Here is a 13,587-nt window from a genome sequence, read left to right on the forward strand (position 1 = left end):
CAACCTCGCGGCCCAGCCTCCTACCCGCCCGCCCCCCACAGCCCTACCCACCGTCCCTGCTTTGTGCAGGAGGGTAAACGGCTCGGTCAGCGGTCAGGAAGGCCTCGGCACTGAGCCACACAGGCTGGTGCCCAGAGCAGGGACCCGGCTGGGAGCAAAACACCTGACGCCAGGGAGCGCGGTTGGGGTCACGGACGCCACCATGTCCTCTAACTGGGGTCCCTCCTGGCGGCTCCTGAGGGACCCACGTCTCCACAGCCCTGCACCCAGGAAGGGCCCTGCGGGGGGCAGAGGCCCCGATAAGTCCTGCTCTGCTTTGTTCTCCACAGGGGCTGCGCTCCCCACCCACCCCTGCCCACGCCCTCTGGAGTCTGGGAGCACCTGCGTCCTTCGTCCCCTCAGCCCCACAGAGATAAAGACGCCCCCACCCCTTCCCACACGGAGCACAGACCCAGAGGAAGGGATCAGAAACCACAGGGAGGGGCGCCTGGGGGGCTCAGCTGGTTAAGGGTCAGACATCAGCTCAGGTCATGATCTTGCAATTCAAGGGTTCAAGCCCCGCGTCGGGCTCTGTGCTGACAGCTCAGAGCCTGGAGCCTGTTTCAGATTCTGTGTTTCCCTCTCTCCCTGCCCCTCCCCTGCTCATGCTCTGTTTCTCTCTGTCTCAATAATAAATAGAAAACATAGAAAAAATTAATAAAAAGAAAAAAAAAAAAGAAACTGCAGGGAAAGACATGGGCACAAGGAGGCCTCAGGGACTGTCCGTGAGCAAAGCCAGATGACTGTCTGCCGGACAGAGACATCGAGAGGTGACCGAGCCTCTCCAGCGAGACCCCCATGCGCCCGTGCCATGTGCACACGGGGACAGGATGCCAGTGACTCCAGGACTTGGTTTGTGGACTTAAAACCAAGACTCAGGTGCTCAAGATCCTTCTCCTCCTTCGCTCCCGTGTCACCAACAGTGTCTCCTGCCCCGCCGGCCAGTCCTGCGCCACAGCCGCCACGCCCCCACCCACGATGTCAGGAAACCCCACGGGACTGTCTCTGCGGCCGGCGGCTGCACCCCCAGGGCACCCACGGGGCACACAGGCGCCCCTCAGCAGGGACCCCAACTCACGTTCATGCCGAAGTCTGGGGACGAGGAGCTCCAGATGGCGCCGATGCTCGCTGCCGCCAGCATGGCCTCCACGGCGTACACGCTGTTGGGTAAATACCCTGTGATCGGGCACAGGGAGAAGGACTTGGGCTCAGGGTATGTCGCATGTGGTGGAATTCCAAAAAGGCCCCTGAGAGCCGGGGCAGGAGTGGGGAGAGGAGTTGGCTTCCACCAGCCCCAGGAGCGTGGCCAGCCCCACCCCTGACCAGCTGCCTTGACTTCTCCATTCCCATGGCCCCATCGCTTACCCCTCACCTGTCCATGACATTACTGTCACCCCTTCCAACCCAATCTAACCAGAGGGATCCCCACGGCCCGGCAGGAGCCAGCCCCAGCCTCCTCTTCCTCCTCTCTACCTCCTACTCCAGTTCTCCAGTTGTTCTAAGCTCCTCCTGCCCCAGGGCCTTTGCACAGCCTGTCTTCTCTGCCTGAACACCCTTCCACACACACCAGTTATTCCAAACTCCTCCTGCCCCAGGGCCTTTGCATAGAATGTCTGTTCTGCCTCAGTGCTCTTTCACACACTACCAGCCTTCCTGACTCTGCAAACTCATTATTTAACTCTTAACGGAAATGAGACTTTCTCGGAGACGCCTTTTCTGAGGCCCCCCAGTAAACTCAGGTTCCCTCGCCAGTCCCCACAAAGCACGCTCTATTTCTCCCTCAGCAAATTTACCATAAGAGTCACCCGTGTCTAATAATCAGAACTGCTAATTTCATGTCTGGTTCTCACAGGAGGCCAGGGACTTGGCCCATCTTGTCCTTTGCTTCACCAAATACCTTTGACCAAGCCCCGCATATCAAGGCCGATACGGGTGAGCTGGCTGGCAGATGGACGGGTAGAGGGATGGACGGACAGACAGGCAGACAAACAGAAGGGGGAAGGAGAGGCGACAGGGGAATGATGACTACGGGCAGGACAGTCGGGAAACCCAGAAAGCTTGAGATGGGAGGCTGGGCTGTGGTGACAACAGACGGGCTCTGGTCAACTAAAGAGACGGCCCTAAATGTCCCAGAGGAAAGGAGCAGACATGCGGCATCAGGGGACAGGCCCCGCGGCGACCAGAGATGCCTGCAGTCTCAGCACCGGCACAGCTCCCCCCTGCCTCCCTGCCCGTGCCGCTGCACTGCCCATGTGACCAGCACGGCCAGGACCTCTGCCTCTCCGAGTGCTGTGCCTCCCTGCAGCCAGGGGGGTAGGGGGGCAAGGGCGAGGGTCAGCCCGGGCTGTGCCCAACATCTGCATCTCCTGAGTTTGCCATGTCAACGGCAGTGTCCCCGGCGCAGGGTGGGGCGGGACCCACCCCAAGGAGGCCACACACCCTGCTTGGCGCCAGGCCCGGCCACAGTCAGACCAGAGAATCCACCAGAGCAGCCCTGTGAGCACCTGTAGCCCCTCAGGCGCTCCCCCGTCCTTGGAGTCATTCCCTGGCCCCCAGTCCTGGAACCACGCTCGGGTCAAGTCCACGTCCAGGCTGAGAACCTCATGAGGGCCGGGCACCGGCCTCATTTTGCACTGCCGGGACGTCCTTCTGTGAAAGCACGGTCTGTGCTCTCCATGTCCCCTTCCTTCAGAAAACATTTGCTTCAAAAAGAGGTTTGTTTTAAGGCGCCTGGGTGGCTCAGTCGGTTGAGCGTCTCACTTTGGCTCAGGTTATGGTCTCATGGTTTGTGGGTTCGAGCCCCACTTTGGGCTCTGTGCTGACAGCTCAGAACCTGGAACTGCTTCAGATTCCGTGTCTCCCTCTTTCTCTCTGCCCCTCCCCCTGCTCATCCTCTATTTCTCTCTGTTTCATAATAAACAATAAAATTTTTTTGGGGGGCGCCTGGGTGGCTTAGTCGGTTAAGCGTCCGACTTTCGCTTAGGTCATGATCTCACGGTTTGTGGGTCCGAGTCCCGCGTCGGGCTCTGTGCTGGCTGCCAGCTCAGAGCCTGGAGCCTGTTTCAGAGTCTGTGACTCCCTCTCTCTCTGACCCTCCCCTACTCACGCTGTCTCCCTCTCTCTCTCCTAGAAATAAATAAAACAAAACAAAAAAATCTATAAAATTATTTTTAAGAAGAACAAAAAAAAAGAGGTTCATTTTGATGGAAATTGGAGGAAAGAAAAAAAACTGGAGAGAAGAAGAACCATCTGAATGCCTTTTCTAGACCTTGAAAGGGCAGACTGAAGTGTAATTGGAACCTGGATACGGAGGCTTCGTGCACACGGCGCCGGCTACGACCAGGCCTGCGCTCGCACACACTCGCCCGCAGGTGCCCACCACACGCCCACCGCACGCCGGCTGCCCTGTGGACAGCGCCGCAGCCGTGCACAGAGGACACAGCCCGTCCTCCAGCGCCAGAGGCCAGATGCACGGACACACACACACACACACACACACACAAGCCCCAGATTTCGGATGGGCAATGAGGTCCACTGAGGAACGTGAGCAGGCGCAGGGGCACGCGCAGAGAGCGCCGACAGTTTCCCGTGGGCTGGGGGCAGGGCCTCGCGGGCGTGTGAAGCCCGGGCATGCAGCACAGCCCCGCCCAGGCCGACGGGCTGCGGGGGCCCTCCCTGTCTGCACCCTGCCCCATCAGCTGACATGCAAGCAGGGGCTCCGCGCCAGCTGCCGCGGGAGGGGACGCGGGCACAGCCCTCTTGTTACACATAAGGCCACCCTCTTAGCAAACACGCACTGAGCCCGCCTGCGCGGAGTCCCCCAGGAGAGGCGCTTCTCCCATGGCCACCTGCCCTGGGGCCCATCCCTCGGCCGGGGGGGGGAGGGGGGGGAGGCAGGCCGGCACCTTGCCTGCTCGAGGGTAGGTCCTCTTATCTCCCCTGCTCGCCCTGAGGACACGCCCACCCACCTCTAAAGTAACTGAGGTCCCTGAGGCAGAGCACAGGTGCACATACAGGCCTGTGAACCTTCCCCAGGAGGCAAACTGAAAGGAAAACTGTAAGAAAACACCTGACTTGTGCTCAGAGGGAAGGCAAGACTCAGTGCCAGGTGCAGAGAGAACAAAGGCAGGTGGGAGCCAGGACTCCCTTCCCAGTTGGGAGGTGCCCAACCCCACCAACCCCCGGGCCTTTGCACAGGCTGCTCCTGTGGCCCGGAATGTCCCTGCCCACTCCACACGCTGTGACCTTCCTTCGTCACCTATCCTCCACCAAGCACGGATCACCCAAGTCCTGCAGGGCTGTCGTAACCCACCACTTGTCCAACGGCTGCCTCAACCTTCCAAGCCGCTCACTCCACCTCAGTCTCTCCCCCAAACCACAAGAAGAACCCAAAACACTTACCGACCACGCGGTCTCCTCGTTTCACACCCATTTTCCTCATCGCCGCCGCAAACAAGGCCACCTGCTGCCGCAGCTCCTCAAACGTCACCTTCACAATCTCCTCTCTGCCTTCCCCTGAGAAGAGAACAGGGACCCACGGTAGACACAGCAAAGCTCCGAGTCGTAGACATGGAGGAAACTTCACGCCGCCTGAACACGAGTTAGAAACAAGTCACACGCCGGGGGGTCTGGGGCTTAGTCGGTTAAGCGTCTGACTTTGGCTCAGGTCATGATCTCACACTTCGTGAGTTCAAGCCCCACGTCGGGCTCTGTGCTGACAGCTCAGAGCCTGGAGCCGCTTCAGATTCTGTGTCTCCCCCTCTCCCTGCCCCTCCCCTGCTCACACTGTCTCTCATGAATAAATAAACATTAAAAACTTAATTTCTCTCTCTCTCAAAAATAAATAAATGTTAAAAAAAATTTTCAACATGTTTAAAAAAAAACGTGTCCCACAGACGCAGGTTTACTCAACTTCCTGGAACACGCGTGTGGCCGTCAGCCGAGGATGCCACATGACCAAGGTCACTACGGAGACCATGTCCATGACCACGAGACATGCATTTCCACCTGACAGACGGCGATGACAGAAGAGGATGGTGTGCTCGCCAGGCTCGCCAGCAGCGCCCAGGACCCCTGCGCCCCCCGACCCCCGCTAGCGCTGGCACGTGGCTCCACCCACACCGAAGGGGCCCCGAGCAGGGTGAGCAGCGGGACGCTGGAGACAAGCAGGACTGTGAGCCTGGCCACAGAAGGCAGTTCCCCCAGTCGCCCCGGCGGACCCAGCGGCCGTGTGGCGAGGACACTCAGGCAGCCCCGAGAGGCCCCCGCGGGGAGAAGCTGCGCTCCCTCGGACGCAGATCCAACACCTCATCCGTCCTTCAGGCGATGACGCCCCCGCCAACATCCCCCCCGACTCCGAGAGAGGCTCCCAAGCAGACCTCGCGGCTGGGCCACCAAGGAGAGCACGGCCACAGGCATCTGAGACACTAACGGTCGCTGTGTGCAGCCGTGGTTTTCGGGTGACCCACCTGCCCCACGGCAAGAGAAAACCAACACAGCAAGACTCGACGCGGCGTGGGCTGCAGACGTGATCCCAGGTGCTTCTGCGTGAGAGACGTGAGTCCCACGCAGAGGTTTCACTCGTGCTGCTCACTGCCGTTCAGCTGGGCAACACGAAGCATCTCTGCTCCAGAGTGAAGAAACGTCCTGACTTCGGTTTGGTGTCACCCTGGCTTCTCCTGGGTCCGTAAGGTTCTCTGTGCCCACACCGGGTTCCTCTCGCTCCTCCCTCGGCAGCCTCGCCTGTATTCCCACCGCCACCCCCCCCAGACCATTCCCGATCCTATAAAAATACTCAGCAACCTGAAACCCACTGTGGGAAGACAAAGTGCGCGGCCCAGACAGCTGCTGTCAGAGCTCCAACGCCGACGGGCACGCTCCGCCCGCTGGAGCGCCAAGGGACCAGCGCCCGCCTTCCTTCGGCGGCAGCTCCTGGCCTCGGCAGGGGTGATCCACGGGAGGGACGGGCTCAGCTGAGAATGCCGGAGCGAGCTCGAAGCGGAACCCCACCCTGCACAGAGCAGCCACACGCAGCGGGGAGAGTAGAAGCAAATCAGCAAGACACGCAGGAAGCGCAATACACTTATTGTCAGGTCCCCAAGCCAATCACCTGCCAATCTAGGACCCTGCTTAAGCAGACACCCACCCACCGGGGCACCTGGGTGGCTCAGTGCTGTCGGCATCTGATTCTTGGTTCCAACTCAGGTAATGATCTCACAGTTCACAAGACGAAGCTCCACATCGGGCTCCACGCTGATGGTGCAGAGCCTGCTTGGGATTCTCTCCCTCTCTTTGCCCCTCCCCTGCACAAATGCACAGGCGCTCTCTCTCCCTCATGCTCTCCCTCTCTCTAAATAAACAAACTTCAAAAAAAAAACAAAGGCACCCTATTTATAAACTAAACATGATCCCTGGCTTGGGGGCACTTATTTCCCCTGCAAACTCAGGAAAGAGCTCATTAATAGAAGGGGCTCACATATTTAAAGGGAGGGGATGGGCAGGAGATGGGGGTGGGAAGGAGACGGGTGTGGAGGGAGAAGTGTGAAACACACACAGCACACCCGGAATTACAACCACACCTCCCTAAGCCACCTCCACGCAGAGCCAGGCTTCAGAGAAGAGGGGATGAGTTCAGCCAGTGCCCACGTGAGGGGAAGAGGGAGGGAGACAGACAGACAGAACGAATGTGCACGGCCAGCTTAGTCCGAACTCGGCCACCCAGAAGATGCGTGTTTTGTGTTTTACCACCAGCATTACCGGTTTTCAGGTTTTGTTTTTCAAAAGATTCACGTCTGACCTTTCCACTTTCCAGAGGGGGGCCCAGGACCTCGCGCAGCGCCACAGACCTTGGATAAAGGTACGGACACACCCAATGGGAGAAGGAAAAGAAGATGAAAGAGAGACCCAGCGTGCCCGCTCCTCAGGCTCAGCAGAGGCGCCCAGCGGGGTTTACGCAGGGACCCCAGCGGCCGGGGCAGGACGGCCCTTGGAGGGTCTCTGAGGGTCCACAAGACAGGAGGTGTCCGCACAGCGGAGCATCCTCAGGACACAGAAAGGAAGTCACTAACACACACCGGCCACAGTGAGGCTGAGGGAGAGGCCAGACTCGCAAGGCCACGCGGTGTGTGACTCTGCCTCTGCGAAGCACCCAGGATGGGCAGATGGGTGGGGAGGGAAGCGAGTGACGGGTGCCAGGGGCTGGGTAGGGGGTCCTTTGGGGTGACAGGGCAGACGGGACTGAGGCAGGGGTGGTGGTCGACAACGCCGTGCGCACATTAAAAACCACAGAGTGTGCGGTGTGGACGCTTCCCGTGAGCCGTGTCCCACTGGAGGGAGGACCTCCCCCAGCCCCCACTGCTCTGCGCCGAGCGCCCCCAGCGGGGCCAGGCTCACGCCCCTCACACACGCTTGCTACTGAAGTCCTATCACATCCGCGTCAGGAGCCGGAGCAAAGGCCCTCCCGCATTCCCGTCACGAAGCCAGGACGTACTGCCCTGCTCCTGCGGCCGAGCCTGCCTGCATCTAACCGCCTGCCCCAGGCACCCGGCAGCCCAGCCCGGCCGCCTCAGACGCGCTCAGAACACGGACACAGCCTCCGGGTGGGCACGGCCATCGGCACAAAGCCCGTTTTATAACCAGGTGCTGACTATCGCGTGTAACTGACCGAATCCTGTGCTGAAAGTGACAGACGGGACGCTGGGTGGGTGCAGGTGGCCGTCTGCGCACCGCCTGCCAACCCTCCCGTGTGGCTGATTGGGGCGGCGGCCGCTGCCCAGCATCACAGGAGGGGACGGGGCCACATCGCCAGCCTGAGACAGGATCCGGACCCAACATTCCAAGCACGAATCCTGCTGAAGGCGTGACTGCTTCCACCCCATGGTGATGTCAAACAGTCGCACGCTGAGCCATCCCAGTCAGGGAGAATCTGTCTGGGATCTGTCCCCGTCTCCCTCACCAGCAAGTCAGCCCGAGCGCGGGGACCTTGTGCACCACGTGCCCAGCACCTTGCACTGAAGACACACCCGACACCAATCTGAGGACAAGTGACAGATGGATGGATGTGGGCCTAGTGGGGCCTCCCCGGGGCTCCTGTGCACACAGCCCAAACTGCACCCGGCTGAGGACGGGGCAAAATCACAGGGAACGGCCCAAGAGCTACGTAAACACACGGCTCTGTGGTTCGTACCCAACAATGTGCCTCAGAAGCGACCTTGGGCTTTAAAATCCTAAGAGCCCAGGGGTGCCTCAGTGGCTTAGTCAGTTGAGCGTCCGACTTTCGCTTAGGTCATGATCTCGCGGTTCGTGGGTTCGAGCCCCGCGTCGGGCTCTGTGCCGACTGCCAGCTCAGAGCCTGGAGCCTGTTTCAGTCTGTGACTCCCTCTCTCTCTGACCCTCCCCTGCTCACGCTGTCTCTCTCTCTCTCTCTCTCTCTCTCTCTCTCTCTCTCCTACAAATAAAAAATAAATAAATAAATAAATAATTTAAAAAAAAAAAAATCCTAAGAGCCTGGGTCCCATCCCTGGAAGATGAGCTCTAAGAAGCCACAGCAGGGTCTAGGCAGCCAGGATTTTAAAGCCATGCGGGGATTTCAGAGGAACGACCCCCACTGGGAGCCACACACGTCTCCCCCGTGGCACAGTCTGCCGGGTACGTACGCGTTTGGGTCTGCTCATTTAAGCCCTACATTATCCCCGGAGGTGGGACGATCGTCCTCTGCCCTTGATAGAGGCCGAAACAGACCCAGACAGGGTAAGTGGCTTGCCCAAGGTCGCACAGCTACCAGACCTCATCTGCCCCCGTTTCAGGCACTGAAAGCACAATGATCTGACTTTGGACAGCACTGCCGAAGCAATAGCTTGTGGTGTAGACCAAGTTGCTAGAGGCAAGGGCACTGGCATCGCAGGGACTGAGAGCAGAACCTGGGCAGGTGACGGCAGAGGGCACGGCGCCCCAGGCTCCCTTTCCACGGGACGGGCCCAACCAGCCCACACACCTGGACAGCACAGTCTCAAAACCGGAAGCCGTGAGTCACAAACACCAAGGAAGGGTCCAGCGACATTCACCTGTGCTGAAGCCCAGTTTCCTCACAATCTGGTAGCACACGTGTCCAAAATGGCAAACGAGGGGTCCCTGGGGGACTGTCAGTTACATGATTGACTTGACTTCAGCTCAGGTCATGTTGGTTGGGGAGTTCGAGCCCCGCACTGGGCTCTGCACTGACAGTGAGGAGCCTGCTTGGGACTCTCCCTCTCTCTGCCCCTCCCCCCACACTCTTTCTCTCAAAATGAACTTTAAAAAGTAAATAAATAGGGGGCACCTGGGTGGCTCCGTCCATTAAGCATCTGACTTCAGCTCAGGTCATGATCTCACAGTTCCTGGTTTCAAGCCCCGCGTCAGGCTCTGTGCTGACAGCTCAGAGCCTGGAGCCTGTTTCAGATTCTGTGTCTCCCTCTCTCTCTGACCCTCCCCTGCTCACACTCTATCTGTCAGTCTCTCTTTCTCTCTCTCTCTCTCTCAAAAATAAAGATTAAAACAAAAATTTTTTCTAATAAAAAAGAGAAAATTAAACACAGATTCACCACATGACCCCCTTCCGGGTATACACTCAAGAGAATCCAAAGCCAGACCTCAGGGAGCTATCTGCACACCCATGTTGGTTACAGTCTTCCCAACAGCCAAGAGGGGGAGCAAGCCAAGGGCCCACTGGCAGCAAGGGACAAACGACATGTGAGGCAGCCCCACGAGGAACTATTACGCAGCCTTAAAGAAGACGGCAATCCTGGCACACGCGACCATGTGGCTGAACTTTGAGCTTCAGATTCTCTCTCTCTCTCTGCCCCTCCCCTGCTCTCTATCTCAAAATACATAAATAAATAAAAATCTTCTTTAAAAATGGTTAAGACGGCACATTTAACGTTAGGCATTTTTTTTTTACCACAATAAAAAAGAAAGGAGGGGGAAAAGGTGCCAAGCCACTATTTGGAGACACACACTGCAGTTCGTGAATGTTCCGGAGCCTCGCCAACCTGTGGCCCTCTGGGGAAGTGGCCCCAAGGACACTAAAGGGGGAAAACCCAAGTGGCTGTCGACTCACTTGCAGCGTAGAGGGCGACCTTGTCGTTCTCCTCGTGCCGCAGGAGGTTTTCCGCATAATTGAGCCGGCTGCCGCGGAACCACTCAGGGACATCCGCGATCCCCTTGGATGTGTCCACGACCTACAGGGGGCGACGGCAGACCAAGACACAATAAGACCCACGCAGGAGTAAACAAAAGTCACCCTGCTTCCCAGAAAGCCACCACCCTGGCCCAAAGCATCATTCGATCGTTTGGTAGCCTGAACGCGGAACTGGCCTGAACACCTGAAAGTGAAAAGAGGTTCACGCCCTGTAGTGAATCAGGAAGGATTTTACAGGCAGAAGGTGCCGAGAGAGGAGATCTTTTATTTTTATTTTTTTTAAATGTTTTTATTTATTTGAGAGAGAGAGAGAGAGAGTGCATGAGCAAGGCAGGGTCAGAGAGAGAGGGAGACACAGAATCTGAAACAGGCTCCAGGCTCTGAGCTGTCAGCACAGAGCCCGATGCGGGGCTCGAACCCACGAGCCGTGAGATCATGACCTGAGCCGAAGTCAGATGCTTAACCGACTGAGCTACCCAGGCATTCCGAGAGAGGGGATCTTAAGCGTTCTAGCCACAAAGAGAAAGCAAGCCAAGGTGATGGATGCGTGAATTTCCACAATGTACCCATATAGCCAATCATCACGCTAGACGCTTTAAATATATATAGTTTCTTGGCACCTGGGTGGCTCATTCAGTTGAGCATCAGACTTTGGCTCAGGTCATGATCTTACAGTTCGTGGGTTCAAGGCCCACGTCGGGCTCTGTGCTGACAGCTCAGAGCCTGGAGCCTGTTTCAGATTCTGTGTCTCCCTCTCTCTCTGCCCCTCCCCTGCTTGTACTCTGACTCAAAAATAAATGAATATTAAAAAAATTTTTTATAACGTATACAGTTTTATAGTTAATCATTCCTTAATGAAATTTAAAAAACAAATAAAAGAAGAGTGCCTGGGTGGCTCAGTCAGTTGAGCATCCGACTTCGGCTCAGGTCATGATACTGTGGTTTGTGAGTTCGAGCCCCGCGTCGGGCTCCGTGCTGACAGCTCGGAGCCTGGAGCCTGCCTCGGATTCTGTGTCTCCTTCTCACTCTCGGTCTCTCCCCCACTCATGTTCTGTCTCTCGCTCTCAGAAATAAACATTAAAAAAAAATTTTTTTAAGAAATTAATGCCAGGGGCGCCTGGGTGGCTTAGTCGGTTAAGCGTCCGACTTTCGCTTAGGTCATGATCTCGCGGTTCGTGGGTTCGGGCCCCGCGTCGGGCTCTGTGCTGACTGCCAGCTCAGAGCCTGGAGCCTGTTTCAGTCTGTGACTCCCTCTCTCTCTGACCCTCCCCTGCTCACGCTGTCTCTCTCTCTGTCTCCTAGAAATAAATAAAAATATTAAAAAAAAAAAAAGAAATTAATGCCAAAGGGAAAACACCATCCCCACTAACATACTCTTTCAACAGACACTTACGAAGTACCTACATCATGAGAGCCGCTGACAGGAAGGGAATCAGTTAGATGTGGCATCTGCCGAATGTCCCAGGCTCTGACTAGGCACACAGAGAAGCAGGGGATGAAGCGGCAGCAAGCGTCTGACCCTCCCACAATTCCCCGCGCCCCCACAATTCCCCGCCCCGGGCCCCTCACCTCCTTCCTCCAAGGGCTGGAATCCTGACTTTCTTCTCCAAGTGCCTACTGATGGTGCTTTTGGGGGGGTTCACCCCACAGTCAAACCCAATAAATTAAACTTTGAGTAACAGGAGACCCCATTTCCCCAGATAGTCACCGACAGACAGCACACGGAGTCGTGAAGGTCCCTAAACTCCAGGTTTAAGAAATAATAAACGTCCTGTTGGTTTCAAACACAGCAGCTGACATGGATTCATAGCACCGCTGAACCGGACGCCAAAATGGTGAAGACAGCAAGTTTTGTGATGTGTATTTCACCACAGTTAAAATTTTCTTAACAAAATAAAAATAGGACGACGTCCCACTATGTAGAACTGCTCACGTCCCCAGCAGGGGACCAGGGTCCGCGCATCAGGGTCCAGAAGCTGCCTGCTCTCCATGGGATCTGCGACCTCAACCCAACTTCCTGCCAACTCTCTACAGCGAGGACTTTCCCGTCGATGTGAGGCTTTGAAAGCAGACAGGATTCATGTTCCCAAAAACAAAGCCTTTGTTTTGCATCACAGCCACAAGGAGACAGTCCGTAAGCAAAGACCCTACTCACCTCATCATACATGCAGGAGAAGATAATCCCACTGAACTTCCAGAACTTGGCCCAGAAGTCTGAATAGCATTCAACTGACCAGTGGTATAAGTCGTCGTAATTTTCTAAAAATAAAAGAAAATAGCACGTAGCTCAAATAACTCTCCAAAAGCCTTAACCGTTCAATAAAAAGATGGACACACCTAAGGAATTACAGGTACATCCGAGTCGTTCAAAGGCACGTGATAAGAAATGGTCTGGGGCGGGGGGGGAGAACCCTAATTTTTACCAGAGCAAACCTACCACCGCTGGTCCCTAAAACGAACAAAAGCAACGAGGCAGTGATTTCCTGTCCCTAGCATGCCTAAGAATATGGACTCCGGAGCCAGAAAGCCCGAGTTAAAATCCCGCCTTGGGCATATATTAGCTGTGTGCCTTGTGGAAGCTACTTAAGCATGCTGTACCTCAGTCTCCCCATCTGTAAAACGGAGATGGTTAATAGCACGCCCCTCTTTTGTAAGGTGATTAGGAGGATTTAAATGAGCACATTGCATAAGATGCTAGAACAGGGCCTTGGACGTGATCAGAGCTTCATTAAGCGTGTTATTATTATACCGCACAAAATGAGGAAAGTCGTATCTAGTAGATGTGAAAAGCCAGAGGCACAAAACTAGAGGCTTCTCGGTGGGTAACACTTTGGGGTGGGGGGTGATTTACTTAGATTTCAGAATAAGCAACGCATGTGTGTCTTGCCAGAGATCCTGTACATGCAGATATATCCCTCTCTCTCTTTTTTACGCAAATGGAAGCAGCTCCTCACACCAGATTCTGAGACTTTGGGAAAGTCCCCTGCCCTCACTGGGCGTTTGTATCTCGCATGTTTCCAACAGGCCACACGTCCCTATGCCGTGGATCCATCCCTATGCCGCGGCTCCGTCCCTCTGCTGGGGCTCCAGGGACAGACAGCAGGAAGCCGCCCAGCAAGGTGTCAGGAAGAAGAAAACATGGCACACGGCAGTGGCCCGGCTGAATTCCCTCAGTGCCATTGAGACTTAACGGTCTTCACTGCTCCCAGTCCTGGGGGTCAGGGAGGGGACACAGAGGAAGAGACACAATGATCCCTGCCCTCCGGCAATGCACCTTCCCACTGAGCCGTCCAGAACTGTCCTTAGGCACTCGGGACCCTGAAGGGGGGGGAGGAGAGAGTCCTCAGAGAGCAGGGCAGGTGTGGGGCGGGGGG

The 13,587-nt window shown here is 56.4% G+C and overlaps 1 protein-coding gene across 1 annotated transcript in view; it reads right to left on the reverse strand.

The window, feature by feature from the left end:
• AACS (acetoacetyl-CoA synthetase) overlaps positions 1-13,587 on the reverse strand; it is a 47,370-nt gene that overhangs the window by 29,430 nt on the left and 4,353 nt on the right. The window contains 4 exon segments of the mRNA XM_077748013.1: positions 1,118-1,215; positions 4,441-4,554; positions 10,133-10,253; positions 12,369-12,472. Of these exon segments, the coding sequence (XP_077604139.1) occupies positions 1,118-1,215; positions 4,441-4,554; positions 10,133-10,253; positions 12,369-12,472 (437 nt within the window).

Source organism: Crocuta crocuta, unplaced genomic scaffold (assembly GCF_008692635.1).
Source record: "Crocuta crocuta isolate KB4526 unplaced genomic scaffold, BGI_CrCroc_1.0 scaffold29, whole genome shotgun sequence".
In the NCBI taxonomy this organism is placed as follows: domain Eukaryota; kingdom Metazoa; phylum Chordata; class Mammalia; order Carnivora; family Hyaenidae; genus Crocuta; species Crocuta crocuta.